The sequence below is a fragment of the Giraffa tippelskirchi genome, chromosome 6 (genome assembly GCF_054371585.1).
Source record: "Giraffa tippelskirchi isolate mGirTip1 chromosome 6, T2T-mGirTip1v1.2.pri, whole genome shotgun sequence".
NCBI classification, from domain to species: domain Eukaryota; kingdom Metazoa; phylum Chordata; class Mammalia; order Artiodactyla; family Giraffidae; genus Giraffa; species Giraffa tippelskirchi.
The window spans coordinates 74,114,147-74,132,343 of NC_137280.1; the positions used below are offsets into that span (position 1 = coordinate 74,114,147).

General features: G+C 47.1%; 3 protein-coding genes across 9 annotated transcripts in view; 1 reads left to right on the forward strand and 2 right to left on the reverse strand.

Annotated features, from left to right (window-relative positions):
- Positions 1-18,197, forward strand: part of DENND3 (DENN domain containing 3) — a 54,715-nt gene that overhangs the window by 32,823 nt on the left and 3,695 nt on the right. For both annotated transcript variants that reach the window (XM_081504182.1, XM_081504183.1), the window contains exons 16-20: positions 1,706-1,835; positions 4,592-4,699; positions 6,403-6,542; positions 13,858-14,018; positions 15,242-15,375. In XM_081504182.1, the coding sequence (XP_081360308.1) occupies positions 1,706-1,835; positions 4,592-4,699; positions 6,403-6,542; positions 13,858-14,018; positions 15,242-15,375 (673 nt within the window). The remainder of the gene's footprint in view (positions 1-1,705; positions 1,836-4,591; positions 4,700-6,402; positions 6,543-13,857; positions 14,019-15,241; positions 15,376-18,197) is intronic.
- Positions 4,845-18,197, reverse strand: part of SLC45A4 (solute carrier family 45 member 4) — a 90,099-nt gene continuing 76,746 nt past the window's right edge. For 4 of the 6 annotated variants that reach the window (XM_081504194.1, XM_081504190.1, XM_081504192.1 and 1 more), the window contains one exon: positions 17,606-18,108. In XM_081504194.1, the coding sequence (XP_081360320.1) occupies positions 18,070-18,108 (39 nt within the window). In that variant the 3' untranslated portion in view covers positions 17,606-18,069. Of the gene's footprint in view, positions 5,574-10,905; positions 10,951-17,536; positions 17,568-17,605; positions 18,109-18,197 lie in introns of those variants that run through there. The other 2 variants (XM_081504191.1, XM_081504195.1) reach the window with 2 other exon arrangements.
- LOC145509315 (uncharacterized) lies at positions 6,720-8,864 on the reverse strand. Its single transcript, XM_081497903.1, has one exon. It carries the CDS (start codon positions 8,862-8,864, stop codon positions 7,299-7,301), a length of 1,566 nt encoding a protein of 521 aa, XP_081354029.1. The 3' UTR covers positions 6,720-7,298.

Consider the following 18,197-nt stretch of genomic DNA (forward strand, 5'->3'; position numbering starts at 1 on the left):
ATGCATGACTACTGGAAAAACGACAGCTTTGACTAGACAGACCTTTGTTGGCAAAGCAGTGTCTCTGCTTTTTAATACGCTGTCTAGGTTGGTCATAACTTTTCTTCCAAGGAGCAAGCGTCACTCAATTTCAGGGCTGCAGTCATCATCTGCAGTGATTCTGAAGCTCAAAAAAATAGTCCGTCAGTGTCTCCACTATTTCCCCATCTATTTGCCATGAAGTGATGGGACCAGATGCCATGATCTTAGTTTTCTGAACGTTGAGCTTTAAGCCAACTTTTTCACTCTCCTCTTTTACTTTCATCCAGAGGCTCTTTAGTTCTTCTTCACTTTCTGCCATAAGGGTGGTGTCATCTGCATATCTGAGGTTATTGATATTTCTCCCGGCAATCTTGATTCCAGCTTGTGCTTCCTCCAGTCCAGCATTTCTCATGATGTACTCTTCATATAACTTAAATAAGCAGGGTGACAATATACAGCCTTGATGTACTCCTTTCCCAATGTGGAACCAGTCTGTTGTTTCATGTCCAGTTCTAACTATTGCTTCTTGACCTGCATACAGATTTCTGAGGAGGTAGGTCAGGTGGTCTGTATTCCCATCTCTCTAAGAATTTTCCAGAGTTTGTTGTGATCCATACAGTCAAAGGCTTTGGCATAGTCAATAAAGCAGAAGTAGATGTTTTCTGGAACTCTCTTGCTTTTTCGATGATCCAGCAGATGTTGGCAATTTGATCTCTGCTTCCTCTGTCTTTTCTAAAACCAGCTTGAACATATGGAAGTTCACAGTTCACGTACTGTTGAAGCCTGGCTTGGAGAATTTTGAGCATTACTTTGCTAGTATGTGAGATGAGTGCAATTGTGTGGTAGTTTGAGCATTCTTTGGCATTGCCTTTTTTTGGGATTGAAATGAAAACTGACCTTTTCCAGTCCTGTGGCCACTGCTGAGTTTTCCAAATTTGCTGGCATATTGAGTGCAGCACTTTCACAGCATCATCTTTTAGGATTTGAAATAGCTCAACTGGAATTCCATCACCTCTGCTAGCTTTGTTGGTAGTCAGTTGTTGTTGTTGTTCAGTTGCTAAGTTGTGTCTGACTCTTTGCAACCCCATGGACTGCAGCAAGCCAAGCTTCCCTGTCCATCACCGTCTCCTGGAGTTTGCTCAAACTCATGTGCATTGAGTCGACAATGCCATCCAATCATCTCATCCTCTGTTACCCCCTTCTCCTCCCACCTTCAGTCTTTCCCAACATCAGGGTCTTTTCCAGTGAGCCGGCTCTTCACATTAGGTGGCCAAAGTATTGGAGCTTCAGCTTTAGCATCAGTCCTTCCAATGAATATTCAGGACTGATTTCCTTTAGGATGGACTGGTTGGATCTTCTTGCAGTCCAAGGAACTCTGAAGAGCCTTCTCCAACACCACAGTTCAAAAGCATCTGTTCTTTGGTTGTTAGCTTTTATGGGCTGGATAATTTCATAGGCTAGTGAGTGGGAGGATTATTCCAACTATTTTGGGGAAGGGGTGGAGACATCCAGTATTGGTCTCAACTAAGAGAACGTAAGTACATGACATCAAATCCAAATTTCAACTCTGCAGGTGGCTTTGAAAACCACACATTTTTAAAAGTATTGCTGTGTGTAACGGGACAGAGTCTTAGCGGGACGTGATTTCAGAGACGCTGTGCTGAGATGACCGTGCCTCCCACAGGACCCCCAGTATGTACAGCAGGCACTGACCCACATTCTCTTGATGGATGCAGTCGTTGGCACGCTGCAGTCACCGGGAGCCATCTACGCAGCCTCCAAGTTGTCCTACTTTGATAGGATGAAGAGTGAAAGTAAGGTTTTTATCTGGTTGCCTTTTGTCTTAATCAGTGAACCAACCCCAAATGTCTTGAACTTCTTTCTTCGGCATTTTTCCCTTTTGAACATCACACCTCCCTCTGCGTCCTTCCTTTTCTCACTTAGCAATCCCCTGGAGCTCTCTGCTCCTCAGGACACGCTGAGGCACCTCACCGTTTCCGTGTCTGAGGCACAGTCCACTTTGCCCCGTACGGTGTTGGTCCTGAATCTGAATTACCAATAACACAGCAACAGGGTTTCTGTTGAGTGGCTCATGGAATCGCCATCGCAGTCTCATGAGCTCTGCAGTCAGACACACGTCCACTGCAGAGCCGCAGGGACCTTTGTGAGTGGTTGCCCTTGACTGTTGGACCTCATTGCTCGGGCGTGGGGAGACCCCCAACAGCCATCTCACTTTTTTCCCTTGATTCGGTCAGTTCTCCACCCCTCAGAATTCTCTGGTCTCCTGCCTGTAGGTTTAGATCTGGCTCTCACATTCTGGAAGCCATAGAGGTCAGTGGTTAGCTCAGTTTTTTATTTTCAGAAGATTTTTCAAGTCCAGGAAATAGCAAGAAGATAAGAATAGGTTTATGTAACATTTTTAGCTACTTCTGTATTGTGTCCACTTTTAAATGCTCTCCTAAAACCAGTAGTTGTCCTATGCTTTGCATAAAGCAGCAGAGACTATCGAGGACCACTTACTCTATCAACCTTACTATGTGCTGGAAGTCACATGTGCTCGATTAAACCCACAACCTGAAGTTGATTCATGAAACACAGATGAGCAAGTTGTAGGGATTTTTTGAAAAATTATTTTTGGCTGTGCTGGGTCTTTGTTGCTGTGTGGGCTCTCTCTAGCTGTGGCGGGCAGGGACTACTCTTTGGTGCGGTGTGTGGGCTTCTCATTGTGGTGGCATCTCTGGCTGTGGAGAGCAGGCCTTAGGGTGTGCGGGCTTCAGCAGCTGCGGTGTGCAGGTTCAGTAGTTGTAGCTCCCAGGCTTAGTTGCTCTGGGAACGTGGGGTAGTCCTGACCAGGGACTTAACCCATGACCCCTGCATTCCTATGCACTGTACCACCAGGGAAGTCCTGTAGGGATGTTTTTCAGATGACAACTAGTTTTGCTTGTCTGTACTTTAAAAACCGTAATAGTTTTATTGAGATATAATTCACACACCATTCCCTTTCACAGTGTACACCTTACTGGTTTGAGTGTATTCAGAGCTCTACATCCATGAGCAGAGTGGGTTTGAAACACTTTCATCACCCCAGTAAGAAGCCCCATACGTTTAGCAGCCACCCCTCAGCTGCTGAGCAACCACTAACCTACTAACCTACTTTCTGTCGCTGTGGATATGCCCCATTTTTGCCTAATCTGAGCGCACTTCCTATACATGAACTCATAGCAGTATGTGTCCTGTGTGTCTGGCATCCTTCATGTGGTGTCACACTCCAGGGTTCATCCGTGTGGCGGGGGTCACTGCTTCATCCCTTTTGTGGCTGAATGTACTCCGTTGAGTGGATACAGTATAGTTTATCCTTCCCTCCGTTGACTGAGGTTTCCTGCTTCCTGCCTGTTGCAAACAGTGCGGCTGTGAATATTTCCCATACAAGTTTTTGTTTGGATGTGTTTTTATTCCTCTTGAGTCGATAGCCAGGAAGACTCTGTTTAAAACGTCATCCCAGAATTAGGGGAAACAAGCCATGGTTATGTGTTCATTCTCCTCGGGGCGATTTGCTCTTTGCTGTTTCTGTCACTAACCGTGACATCACTGGTACTTCCTGGTCCCAGGAACCCCTCTCCTGTATCCCCGGACCCCCCATCCCAGGACCCCACTCTTGAGGAGCAGCCAGGATGCTCCAGTTGCTGGAGGGACTTGGAGGACCTCTTGTCAACAGTCCTGGAGCCAGATGTTGATGGCAGGGTATTTTCTCCCCTTTAATTAGGAACCAAATCAAATACACATTACACTTGAGCTGTGGAGACCACTCCACGCTCAAGCCTGATCTTTGTCAAGAGTTTGCAGAAAAGCCTTCTCACTCTGGACTCCGCGTTCGCACTCTCCACGGAGGGACCCAGCACATGACACTCTTCATTCCATACTGCAGGAGCGGTCCCCCACGCTCAGTGTCCCGGATCCCTTGTTCCAATCAAGGACCGTTTGCCCTTGTGTGAAGCGTAATGAGGCAGTGATATGTGATCCTAGTCTTCAGTGAATAGCTTGTGCTCCATTTGTGATGGAAGGTCTAAAAATGAAACTTTCTGAAGTTTGCACCCCGTCCCTGGAGGGAGGCACTTGGCAAGCACTGGAGATATTTGTCGTGTGTGTGTGTGGGGGTAGGGGACGGGTGTTGTTACTGGCACTGACCAGGTGAGGCCAGGAATGCTGCTAAAGGTTTTGCAGTGCACAGGACACCCCCCACGGCAGCCACGCCACATGCCGGGGTGAGAAGCTGCTCGTGGGTTAGACTGATGGAGAAGTATTCAAAGTCTTCTCTCTGCTGGACCATCCCTAACAGTTGAGTGTTAGATCATTTAGCTTGACAGCTGTATTTAGATGACAGGCAGTGTGAGACCTTGGCAGACGCTCACCCTCTGGCTGGAAATGCTTGCTTTACTTATGTCTAGTTTAAAGGGAGCTTCATCTTCGCAAATCACAGCTTTACCCCAGGACTAATATCCTAAGGGAAGCCGAGAGTGTGCGAGAATGTCCTGGAGTCTGGGGAACTGACCCCCACGTGTCTGCGTTTCAGTGCCCATGGTGGTTCCGAAGACGACCTCGGAAACCCTGAAACACAAGATCAACCCCTCGGCGGAGGAGACCTCCCCACAAGCCATCGATGTGCTGCTCTACACCCCAGGTGAGGCCTGACCCCTGCTGTGTCGCTGCTGGTTTTGTAGCTTTATTGACATCTAGTTGACTTATAGCGTCGTGTTCATTTCTGCTGTACGGCAAGGTGATCCAGTTAATGCACATATACACATTCTTCTTCATATTCTTTTCCATTATGGTTTATCACAGGACATTGATTACAGCTCCCTGTGCTGTCCAGTAGGGCCATGTGGTCTATGTCGCTGCTGTCTTTTGAACAATCTGAGAACTGAGACTTGTGTTCAAGGTCAGCACTGAACGGAAGGGTGTGGCAGGATGAGGGTGGACAGGGCCCAAGTGGTTTTCTTCCGTTGGAGGCAGAACTCTGGGGACCAGGTGCAGCTGTTCTGTGGACCCGGAGGCCACAAGGGGCTGTGCGTGGCTGAGTCCCCATCCAGCCTTGCCGTCCTCATGTCCAGCGGATAAAGCCCCTGAACTCACATCTTTGGTTGGGTCGAGCCTGTTGTCACTGGGATGGGATGACGGCCCCTCCTGTGCTGGCCATTCCCCCCGTCAGGGACCAGGGGAGCACCGGGCAACCCCTCCGAGAACGCTGGGAACCAGGGAGCCAGGCCCCAGGCACTGAGCCTGGCTTTGGCGCATCTCAGGCTCTGGAGGACTGCAGACTGCATCTCAGTGGGCAGATCACCCCAATGGGGCCAGGAGACCAAGGCATGAACACCCCAGAAAGACTGGCAGATTCACACTTCCTGGATTAGGACCGAGGTGATGCTACAGAGCAGGGGTGGGAGAAAGACTGTCTCCATTGTAGGAGGCGCTGGGACGCAGTGGGTCCACGTGGAGAAGATGGAGCTCGCGCACACCTCAGATCGCACATGGCCATCGGCTCCAAGGTTGGAGAGCTGAACGTGAAAGGCAAAAGCAAATATGAGCAAACGAAGCTTGGAGATGATAATTCAGAAGACAGTCATGACCTTAGGATAAGGAAACAAGTCACAGAGCATGTAAAAACTACGAGCGTAAAGGAACAGATGGGTGAATTTGACCATGCTAAGTTTTTTTAAAAGAAACTTCAAAGTGAGTGAAAGTGGTGGTCGCAGACTTGGAAAGGATGTTCGTAAGAGGATAGACTCAACACGGGGTATTTGAAGTCGGTGGTATTTAAAGAGCGGCTACAAGTCAAGGAGAGTAAGAGCCCGATTCAGAAGCAGGTAGGAGGCGTAAACACTTCCCCATGGAGGAGATCCAGACACCTGACTAATGCCATCAGCCTCGTGAGCGCCAGGGAAATGCAAACAAACCACAAGTGAAAAAACAAAATCTTCACGGTGTCAGAGCGGCCACGATGGGAAAGACCGACGGTGCCAAGTGCGGGTGGCCCTGGGGATAGCGGGGGCCCGGCTGTGCTCGTGGGGGGCGCGCCTGCGGCTGCAGACCCTTCCTCTGTCCCTGAGCCCCCTTCTCTCTGCCTGAAGTGCTGACCCCAAGTGAACGCTCAGGCGTCCTGCTGGGGGAGGGCTCTGTCTGTGTGGTTCTCAGGCTGGAGCCAGCCAGTCTATGACTCTAAGCTCCAAGGGGCTTGGCGGTTCAGGCCGTGCTCACCTTTGGAGCCTGGGCACCCAGGGTGGCACCTGGTGCTGAGAAGGACCTGAGTCTTGGCACGAATCACAAATCCCATGCTGATGCAGCATAGGGTTTCCTTTCAACATGTCTGGTTGCTTTCCTCTCCAGGGCATCTTGACCCAGCGGAAAAAGTGGAGGATGCTCACCCCAAATTATGGTGCGCGCTGAACGAGGGCAAGGTGATCGTATTTGACGCTTCCTCCTGGACGATTCACCAGCACTGCTTTAGAGTGGGCACTTCTAAGCTGGTGAGTAAACAGCGTGCCGTTCAGTGGGGACAGTTCTCATCAGTTCCTGGGTTAAGCTGAGGTTTTGGAAAGCGAACATGTCCACCTGCATAGGCAGCAGATACTTGAACCCCACGGCATCACTGAATCCTGTGAGTCGGGGTTAGGGCTTTCATTTTTTTGAAAGCTTCATTTTTTTGTTTATTTATTTTGGGCTGTGCTGGGTCTTTGTTGCTGTGCGGGCTTTTCTGTAGTTGTGGTGAGCAGGGGCCACTCTCTAGTCGCAGTGCTTCTCATTGCAGTGGCTTCTCTTGTTGCGGAGCACAGGTTCTAGAACATTTAGGCTTCAGTAGCTGTGATTCCTGGGCACTAGGGCCTAGCCGCTCCACAACATGTGTGATGTTCCCGGATCAGGGATCAAACCCATGTCTCCTGCATTCACAGGCAGAGTCTTTATGACTGAGCCACCAAGGAAGCCTGAGGGGTTTTCATTTTTATCTCGAGCTTTTATTTTTATTATTATTTTTTTTTGTTTCACACACACACAAAAACACACACACTTTTAATCATATAAAATAAAATACAATAAAAAACATATTGGGGGATTATATTGCAGTAACAAAAAATACCCAAAGGCTTCCCGACAGAAGGTGCTTATTCTTACATGGAAACAAAATGCCTTTCCCACATTGTTCACATTTGACAGGATTTCTGTCCAGTGTGAATATTTTCATACACTTGCACATGAGAGGACGTGACAGTTTTCCTAAATATTTTTCAGTCACTGGATGTCTCTAAAGTATGGGTTCTTAAATGTTTATTTATATATGATTGATATCTATAACTTTTACCACATTGATGACATTGGTATGGTTTCTCTCCAATGTGACTTCTCTGATGTATTTTAAGAGAACTGGCATTAATGAATGCTTTCTCACATTCTTTACATTTATAAGGACCATCTCCAGTATGTGTTATCATGTGTTTCTGAAAGTAATAGTTAAATACGTAGGATTTCCCACATTTCTTACACTCATAGGGTTTTTCTCCAGTGTGGATTCTTTCATGCTTTTGAAGAGAGCTTGCAGAAATCAATACTTTAGAACATGTTTTACATACATATGGCATCTCTCTTGTGTGACGTCTTTTATGTTCCTTTAAGGAAGTCAAATGTTTGAAGGCTTTACCACACTGGTTACACTCATAGGGTTTTGCTCCTCTGTGAATTCTTTCACGAATTTGAATACTTTTAGGACGTTTAAAGGCTTTTCCACATTGTTTACATTGAGAGAGTTTCTCTCTAGCGTGACTCCTTTCATGCTTTCGAAGATCACTGAAAATAATGAATGCTTTCTCACATTTCTGACATTTAAAAGGTGAACCTCCAGTGTGTGTTACCATGTGTTTTCGAAAAGTTATCTTCCGTAAGTAGTCTTTCCCACATTCTTTACATTCATGAAGTTTCTCCCTGGTGTGGGTTCTTTTGTGTTGCTGGAAACCATTTTGAGATGGAAAAACTTCTCCACGTTGTAAACATTCATAGGGTTCCTCTCCAGTGTGACTCCTTTCATGTATTTCAAGAGAACTGGAATTACTGAATGTTCTTTCACATTCCTTACATTTATAAGGACCATCTCCAGCGTGTATTATCACATGTTGTTGGAGGCTTTCATTTAATCTGTAGGCTTTCCCACACTCCTTACACTCGTAGGGTTTTTCTCGAGTGTGGATCGCCTCGTGCTTTCGAAGAGAGCTGGCAAAAGTCAATGCTTTAGAATATGTTTTAGATACATATGGCGTCTCTTCTGTGTGAACTCTTTCGTGTGCGTTTAAGGAATACAAATAAGTGAAGGTTTTACCACACTGGTTACATTCATAGGATTTTTCTCCCCCGTGAGTTCTTTCATGTATTTGAATACTTCGAGGAGTTTGAAAGGTTTTTCCACAGTGTTTACACTGATAGGGATTCTCTCCATTGTGACTCCTTTCATGATATTGATAATGACTGAAAAAAATGAATGCTTTCTCACATTTCTCACATTTATAAGGTAAATCTCCAGTGTGTGTTACCATGTGTTTTAGAAAAGTTATTTTCCACATGAAGGCTTTCCCACATTCTTTACATTCATAGGGTTTTTCCCCCGTGTGAGTTCTTTTGTGTAGTAGGAAAGATTTTTGATATGGAAAAACTTTCCCACATTGTAAACATTCATAGGGTTTCTTTCCAGTGTGACTCCTTTTATGTGTTCTGAAAGAACTGGTAGAAACAAATGTCTTCCCGCATTCTTTACACTTATAACTTCTCAAGGTACCCTTGATACTCTCTTGGTTTGTCTTCAACATGACATTTCATGTGTCTAGTAAGGGATGAAACACTCATGAAGGTTTTTCCACATGGATTGCATTTCCATGTTTTTAAATCATGAGTCTTTTTCTTCATTTTAAGAGCTGAAGTAAGATTTTCTTCAAAGGAAGTAATGTCCTTATTTTCAGGCAGCTTCCCTCTCATAGGACTTCTGCAAATCATGAAAATAACATTCTTACTTTCTTTATTCTTTTACATTTTTGTATTTATTACATCTTACAGGAATTGTGAGGTTTTCTATCTTGTGTGAATTGTTACAAGTTGAATATACTGAACACTCTTCAACAGATCTCCAACCTTTCTATTAAAAAGTGATATTGAGGGCTTCCCTGGTGGCTCGGTGGTAAAGAATCCACCTGCGAATGCTGGAGACATGGGGTTGATACCTGGTCTGGGAAGATCCCACCTTAATTTTTTCCCATGGTTTTTCTCCAAATCTTCAATGTCATGATCTTGTTGTTTTGCCACTACTGATGCCAGATTCCTGATATTTTCCAACATCACGTCTTTGTAGAGTTTCTTCTGTGAGGAATCCAGTAAAACCCACTCCTCCTGGGTAAAATTCACAGCCATATCCTCAAACACCAATGAGTCCATTTCAAGTTGCTTGGAAGTTACTCGAGTCCCTCCCAAGAGCTCCAAAGACCTGCGCAGATCGCAGGGCTTCTGAAAGCGAAGAGCTATCTCGAGCTTTTAAATTGAATGTAAACTTGTTTTGTCTTTCACTTAAATATTCTTATTTAAGGGAGCAGATAATGACTTTAACCACTGGCACTCTGAAAACTATTATAAAACTGGATTTCAGTCCTGTGAAGGGCAGGGTGGTATTCTCACATTTACATTTCCAGTCACCAAAAGCGGACACTGGAATTATTTTAACATATTTGGGGTTGAGACTGAGAACCATTTAAATAAAATTTGCATGATATCATAGTTATCGTGTGGTTGAGAAACCTCAGTTGTTTGAGCTTTTAGACTGATAACTTAGTCAACTTTACTTTATTGAAAGAAAGTTCAGTTCAGTCGCTCAGTCGAGTCTGACTCTTTGTGATGCTATAGACTGCAGCACGCCAGGCTTTGCTTTCCATCACTAACTCCTGGAGTTTACGCAAACTCATGTCCATTGCGTCGGTGATGCCATCCAACCATCTCATTCTCTGTCATCCCATTCTCCTCTAGCCTTCAACCTTTCCCAACATCAGGGTCTTTTCCAATGAGTCAGTTCTTCGCATCAGGTGGCCAAAGTATTGGAGCTTCAGCTTCAGCATCAGTCCTTCCAGTGAATATTCAGGACTGATCTCCTTTAGGATAGACTGGTTGGATCTCCTTGCAGTCCAAGAAACTCTCAAGAGTCTTCTCCAACACCACAGTTCAAAAGCATCAATTCTTCAGTGCTCAACTTTGTTTATAGTCCAACTCTCACATCCGTACATGACTACTGGGAAAACCATAGTTTTGACTCGACAGACCTTTGTTGGCAAAGTAATGTCTCTGCTTTTTAATATGCTATCTAGGTTGGTCATAGCTTTTCTTCCAAGGAGCAAGCGTCTTTTAATTTTGTGCAAAGACCACCTCACCCCACCCCCTAGAAACCCAGGGTCAAGTGTTAGGTCTGTAGCCATTAGTGCTACCAGGATCAGCCCACTGGTTTTTGGAGGTTTCTCAAGGTCCCTCACAGCTCTTTGAAAATCATTTGTTTCTGTGTGATTTCACCCATGTGCTCCAGGGCCTAACACAACCACACCTGGAATGGGCCTTGTGAATTCTGGTGTTTCCAGGAGAGGGGCGATTGGCGCTTTCTTTCTGGTGGGGTTCTAGTGTCTTTAGCGACACCACCCTGCTGTTCAAAATGCTGTCACACCTACTCTCTGGTGGGCTTCATGCTGTTTGAGACCCTAGAGGGTACAAAAGAAGCCACTGTCCCAAGGGGTCTTGCTAGGAAAATTTTCATGCCAACTCCTTTAACATGAAACAACTTTTTTTTCATGTGAAAAGCAAGATGAAGTGAAGTTTGCTTACCTAAGTGTTCAGCTCATCTCCACTTTGATGGTCACGTTCCATCATCTAAAAAGAAAGGGACAATCTATGGCGCGGTCTATGCTTCCAAAACTGGGGTGAAACAGAAACACTATGATTCAAATCCATGTTGCCAAAAGATGGGGATCATTCTTAAAGTTGCTAAAACCCATCTCCCTCCACATTCAAATAATGAGCTTCAGATGATAAAGGAACGGGATCCAAGACACATTAGAGCAAAATATTTATAGAAGTCTAATAATGCTTTCCAGAAAAGCATCTATTTCTGCTTTATTGACTATGCCAAAGCCTTTGACTGTGTGGATCATAATAAACTGTGGAAAATTCTGAAAGAGATGGGAATACCAGACCATCTGACCTGTCTCTTGAGAAACCTGTATGCAGGTCAGGAAGCAACAGTTAGAACTGGACATGGAACAACAGACTGGTTCCAAATAGGAAAAGTAGTACATCAAGGCTGTATATTGTCACCCTGCTTATTTAACTTATATGCAGAGTACATCATGAGAAACGCTGGGCTGGAAGAAACACAAGCTGGAATGAAAGATTGCCAGGAGAAATATCAATAACCTCAGATATGCAGATGACACCAGACTTATGGCAGAAAGTGAAGAAGAACTAAAGAGCCTCTTGATGAAGGTGAAAGAGGAGAGTGAAAAAGAAGTTGGCTTAAAGCTCAACGTTCAGAAAACTAAGATCATGGCATCTGGTCCCATCACTTCATGGGAAATAGCTGGGGAAACAGTGGAAACAGTGTCAGACTTTATTTTTGGGGGCTCCAAAATCACTGCTGATGGTGATTGTAGCCATGAAATTAAAAGACGCTTACTCCTTGGAAGGAAGGTTATGACCAATCTAGATAGCATATTTAAAAGCAGAGACATTACTTTGCCAACAAAGGTCCGTCTAGTCAAGGCTATGGTTTTTCCAGTGGTCATGTATGGATGTGAGAGTTAGACTATAAAGAAAGCTGAGCACCAACGAATTGATGCTTTGAACTGTGGTGTTGGAGAAGACGACTCTTGAGAGTCCCTTGGACTGCAAGGAGATCCAACCAGTCCATCCTAAAGGAGATCAGTCCTGGGTGTTCATTGGAAGGACTGATGTTGAAGCTGAAACTCCAATACTTTGGCCACCTCATGCGAAGAGTTGACTCATTGGAAAAGACCCTAATGCTGGGAAGGATTGGGGGCAGGAGAAGGGGACGACAGAGGATGAGATGGTTGGATGGCATCACCGACTCGATGGACATGGGTTTGGGTAAACTCCGGGAGTTGGTGATGGACAGGGAGGCCTGGCGTGCTGCGATTCATGGGATCGCAAAGAGTCAGACACGACTGAGCAACTGAACTGAATAATGCTTTAGATCAAACAAAAAACAAGAAGGAAAAGTTAAGGACATCATTCTTACTCTGAAATTTAATATTTTCCTGTTGCTTCTTAGTTACAAGCATTTCAAAGACTGTTTAATAATAGAATAAAATCCTCCTGAAAATGAAATCAAATGGCTGCATTTTGTATCAGTCTCTACTGATCGCCAATTAGGCCAGGTAACATTAAATTAAAGCAGAAAGTTAACAAATTATGTGAAAATATCTTCCCACTAGTTTCACAGGAACATTTTGTATCATTTGACAAGGCAGAAACTCGGGCAATTATCTCTAGAAAATGCTGCCTTCTCTGAAAGTTGAAGTTCAAAGTGGTTTATCTAAGATATCCTTGGGCCACTAAAGAAAGATATTTTACTAAAATTATAATAATTCTCTGGTAGATGCCACAAAAGAAAGGGCATTTTAAAATAATTAATTCTGAAATTAACAAAGTAGCATCTTTCCAGAATATGTATTGGTAAAACTGAAACTATCAGTTTTTATAAGCTCTTTCATCTGGCAACGATAAGTAACAGTAACCACCAGATAAGTAATAGTAACCACCATTGATAGTGATTTACTGTATTAGATCTAGCCTCAGCCCCTCCAACATGATGTAACTGTTATTCTTGTATTTGAAAACCTGAGACATCTGTTGAGTTTCAGTAAAATGTTGCCAGCGTCATGGATAAAGTCAGACACCAGCTCAGGAAATTTTTAGGTATGCAGTCAGGTTGGTTGAGATGTACCAGCAGACAGATTTATGGTTCACACATTTATGTGGCTTTTATAACTCTTCAGCGTTTTAGCCCTTAATTTCTAATTTCGGAAACTCTATAGATAATCACTGTTGTCGATTCTTGCCACGCCGGAATCCCTGAGAGCTGTCTCCAGCTGCAGGAGCACTGGCAGTTTTGTTTCTTGCTAGTGTGCAGTCAGTCATCATTGTTTGCAGATCTGCCTAATCACTCATTGATTTGTGGCCCCAGAACAAACGCTACTGGAGCTTTCATGGTTGTCCACAGTCGTGCATGTGGACAGGGCCTGGGAGCTGAGTGCACGTTTTATCCGTGGTCGGGCGAGGCGACTCTGCCTCTGGGGTCAGCTCAAACTGTGCACAGGTGTCCTTTTCATGGCCTATTTAGTGCCACATCTTTCACATTTTTGTGCTTTTTGTGTGTGTGGTTTTGCTGTTTAAAATGGTGACCTAGCGTAGAGAGAAGGGCATCTTCATAAGGAGAAGGTGCGGACACAGTTCAGACATGTGTTGTTCAAGGATCAAAGGTGTCCTTAGGGGAAAACATGTACACCCATGGTGGGTTCATGTCAATGTATGGCAAAACAAATACAATATTGTAAAGTTAAAAAATAGATAAATAAACTAATTTAAATTAAAAAAAAAGTGTCCTTAAACAGAAGCGCACATCAGTGATGATGTGTTGATCCCGTAACAGTGATGTGACCCGAGGCCAGCAGGAACCTGAGCCTGTGGGTCCCTGGGAGCCGCGGCTTGGCGCGGTACACACGGGCCGCTGACCGCACTGCTGCCTCCTTGGCCCGACAGAACTGCATGGTGATGGCGGAGCAGAGCCAGGTGTGGGTCGGCTCGGAGGACTCAGTCATCTACATCATCAACGTCCACAGCATGTCCTGCAACAAGCAGCTCACGGACCACCGCTCCAGCGTCACGGGCCTGGCTGTGCAGGATGGAGTGCAGGCGCCCAGGTGCGGTGGGCTTCCCTGGGTGGGGGGCCGCCTGGCTCTGGGGCGGGGCGGGGTCCCAGAGGGCACGGTTCCAGTGGCTGTGGGTGATGGCCGGCAGGGCCCAGGCCAGGCAGGGGGAGCGAAGCAGGTCTGGAAGGCGAGCCAGGGGACGTCCCTGCGTGGCTCTAGTCGTGAATACAGAGAAGAGGTCTGAAGAAGTGGTCAGAGAAGACCCCCTCCGGGGTGAGCACGGTGGGCATGCCGCGGGCCCCTGGCCTCCTCACCCGTTCCCTGGCTCTGGGGCTGGCCTGCCGTCCTTGGCCTGTGGGTGCATCACTGAAGTCCTCCGTCTGCGCATGGAACCCCCCTGTGCCTGTGTCCAGCCGTGCCCTTCTTATCAGGACGCTGGTCAGTACTGGATTAGGGTCCACCCTGTTAGTGTCATTTCACTACTTCTGTGAAGACGCTGCTGTGAAATAAGGTGGCATTTGAAGTGCTGGAGGGTAAGGGCGTCAACATATCTTTCTTCAGGGCCACAGTTCAACCCATCAGCTATTGAACCTCTCCTCATTCCTCAGTGTCCTTACTTTATTAAGTTCGTCAGGCCCTGAGGGCAGCCCATGCCTGTTCTCTCGCTGTGGCCTGGGCCTGGATCAGGGCCTGGCACACAGCAGGTGGGGGGGGGGTACTGAGCGCCAGGCGGAGCCCCGCTTCCCGCTGTGACCCGGGAGCAAGTGGACACGAGTGACCACGGAGCCACAGCTTTTCGGTTGCTCCCTTGGTGCCACCCGCACCCTCCTGTCCCCCGAGTGTCAGGTGGACTGAGGTCCTCAGCTGAAGGTGATATGCCATGAGAAGGTGAATGGCACACGGCACTAGCTGAGCCCCCACTGCAGCTGCCAGGCCCTGAGCCCTGCTGACCCTTGACCTCGTGTGTGGTTTCTGGCCCCTTGTTGGGGCCGAGGTGGATTTTAGTGACCGCTTCCGCTCACAGGTCTTGATGGAGCGGGTGGCAAACCGTGGCTGGAGGTGCCGGGGCTGGCATGGGCGCTGAGCTTACCCCCACCGGCTTATCCCGACGGCTCTGGCATCGCCCACCACTTGGGCTGTGGGTGCTGTGCCTGGTGGCAGCTTTGTTCTTTCTGGATGGAAAGGCCATCTTTCCATCATCAGTGTCATCATCATCATCATCATGTGGTCTTCTCCGGGCCGCAGTTAAGCACGCGTGTGTGTTCACCCCCCAGCACCGTGTACTCCTGCAGCGCCGACGGGATGGTCCTGGCCTGGAACGCAAGCTCCCTGCGGGTGACCGGCAGGTTCCAGGTGCCCGGTGGAGGGCTCTCGGCCATCAGACTGCACGGCGGCCGCCTCTGGTGCTGTAAGTGCCCTGGCCCTGGCCCTGGCCCCTGCCCCCTGCCCCCGCTAGGCCAGGAAGAGGCCAGGCCCTTTCCTCTGCTTCGCATTCCAACTGGGGCTTCAGAACTCAGGCTCCTTCTTTGTGCGCCTGCTCCCCACCTCCCTCCAGAGTGTGCGGGCTGCCTTCTGCCCCTCCCCTGCCGCTGTCCCTCCTCTCCCCTCCTGCTGCCCCTCCCCCCGCTGCCCCCTCTCTGCACCCCTCCGTGCCCCTCCCCCTCCCGCTGCCCCTCCCCTCCTCTCCCATGGCGCCTCCCTCCTGCTCTTACTGCGCCCGCCCCCGGGCCGTGGCCACTCCTCCCGCAGCCCTCCTGGCCCTATCCTGTGTGCTGACGTGTGTGGTCCTAAGCGGGCACTTCTCCAGGGGTGTGATGGGAGGTGCAGACGCCTAAGGCGTGGCTTCTGTATTTATGAACATCACAGCACAAAGGTGGCCTGCACTTTGAAGGCTTCCCTAGCATGTGCCAGATACCACGGGTGATGGTCATGGATACTTTTTAAAATCGAGGCATGTTTTACCTGTGATGAGAGGCACAGTGTGTGTGTGTGGTTTGCTGTGTGTTGAGAAAAGTGCACACCACAGAACGCCTGACACGGGAGACACAGAACGTTTCCATCAGGGCCGCTGTCCCGCTGTGCCTCTCTTCAGGGAAATGCCTGTTTTGAATTCTCCCGTGGGTTTGTTTTCTTTGTTCCTGAACTTTCTGTAGATGGGCTCTACAGCGTGCGCTCTTTTCATCTGGCTTAGTTCAGGCAACATGATGTTTTTAGGGTTCATCCACAGTGTTTCAGGAGCGACAGCACATTTGTTCCACTGTGTGGATGCTACCGCTTGGTTACTGTTCCCCTGTGGGTGGACCTGGGCTAACCATGTTTCACCATCTGAGAAACTGTCATCTTTTCTGAAGCTGCCACATCGTTTTATAGCCCCACCAGTGGTATATGAGGCTTCCAGTTCCTCCCTGTCCTCACCAAACCTATCATCTATTTTTTATTATAACTGTCCTGGTGAGTGTGAAGTGGTATCTCACTGTGACTTTGGTTGCATTTCCCCTGATGACTCATGGACTGTTGGCCATCTCTGTGTTTTCTCCAGAGACAATGTCTATTCAGATCCTTTGCTCATAGGTCTTCTCACTTTCAAGGCAATTAATGACATGGTTGGGTGTAAACCTTTTTTTCCCCTCCATTTTCCCATCTATACTTCTTTTGTTCCTCCTTTCCTGCCTCCTTTTGGGCTTTTTTTTTTTTTTAATATTCAATTTAATCTTCTTTATTGTCTCTTTAGTTCTTTGGGCTTTGTTCTATTTTTTAGCAACGGCTCTAAGGATTTCAATATGCAACCTTAACTTCTCACTACATACCTTCAATAACTATTACACCACTTGTGTATAACGGACACAGTGCACAGCAGTAGAGTTAATTCCATTTACCTTTCTTTCCCCTTCCTATTGTTGTTAAATGCCATATTTTATTGCTATGATTGTGATAAACTTCATATTTTAGAAAATTTTGCCTAAGTACTCAATGGTCTTGCAAAGAAATTAAGAAAAAAATTTATTTTTGTCCATATATTTATCATTTCCAGTGAGCTTCATCCCTTCTTAAAATTCAGGTTTCTGTCTTGCATCACACTGCCTCTTAGCCTTGGGATTTCCAATGGCCTGTGTGTGCTGTAAACGGAGTCCAGGCTGACAGCTGTAGTTTCCCTGCACGTTAGAAATGTCGTTCCATTGTCTCACAGCTCTTCTTGTTCCTAATGAGCAGTTGGCTGTCATTCCCACTGTTCTGCTGGACAGAATGTGTCTGGAGTCTGTACCTGCTTTTAAAGTTCTGTCTCTGGTTTGCACAAGTTGGACTAGTGTGGTTGGGTGTAAAGGGCCTTGTGTTGATCTCGCTTGCGGTTCACTTTCTTGAATTGAGGGGAACCCCGGGAACTGTGCCGCTCACCGAGTTTCTTTCTTCCCAAGACTATATTCTTCAGCTCTGGTTGGTCTCTGGTGACTGTCAGATGTGTGTGTGTCCATTCATGGATGTGTTTGGGACTAAAAGGTCCCTGTTAAATATGGGGAGGGATATAACATATTAGAATGAGGGTAGATAACCTCATTTTCAGGGTGGAATTCCTCATATTTTTCAAGTTAATAAGTAGGTTTCCTGTTTAACAATGAGAAAAGCACAAGAGGAAAGCAGGGTTTCTTTGGGTAAAGAACAATGTTTACTGTGAAGTGTTGTTCCAAGTCTTTAAACAAGGATAACAAGCTAAAACCTTGGCCACTCAGCAGATGGGGTCTGTGGGCACCGAGGTATATCCTGAAAGGATGTGAGTGTGGAGGGGCAGGGCGATGCCTCTGACTCCCCCGCAAGCCCTTGGTGAGGTGAGCCTGGGGGTCCCAACTTCCCTCTCCAGTCTGGTCAGTGTTTCCAACCCTCTGTACCTTCCCCTAAATCTGCGTCTGCTGCAGCACCACAACCCCCCTCCTCCACAGGCCTGAGCACCCCTCACAGGACGAGGCTCCAGCAGTTACTGGGAGGGAGAGGACCCGGTCCTGCTCCCACTGGTCTGAGGTGGGCACTGGGAGGTGCATGTGTGGTCCAGGCTGCAGCCTCTGTGTGCATTCAGCATCAGATCCAGGGTCGTCACAGATGACTGGTCATGTCAGGCTGGTCCTTGGCACTGCAGAGTCTCTCTGCTCATCTGTAAAGTGAGGTGGAAATGCCATCTTTCCCACTGGACAGCAGGCTGGCAGATGCTAGAGGCAGAACGTGGGCCTCAGAGCACCAGTG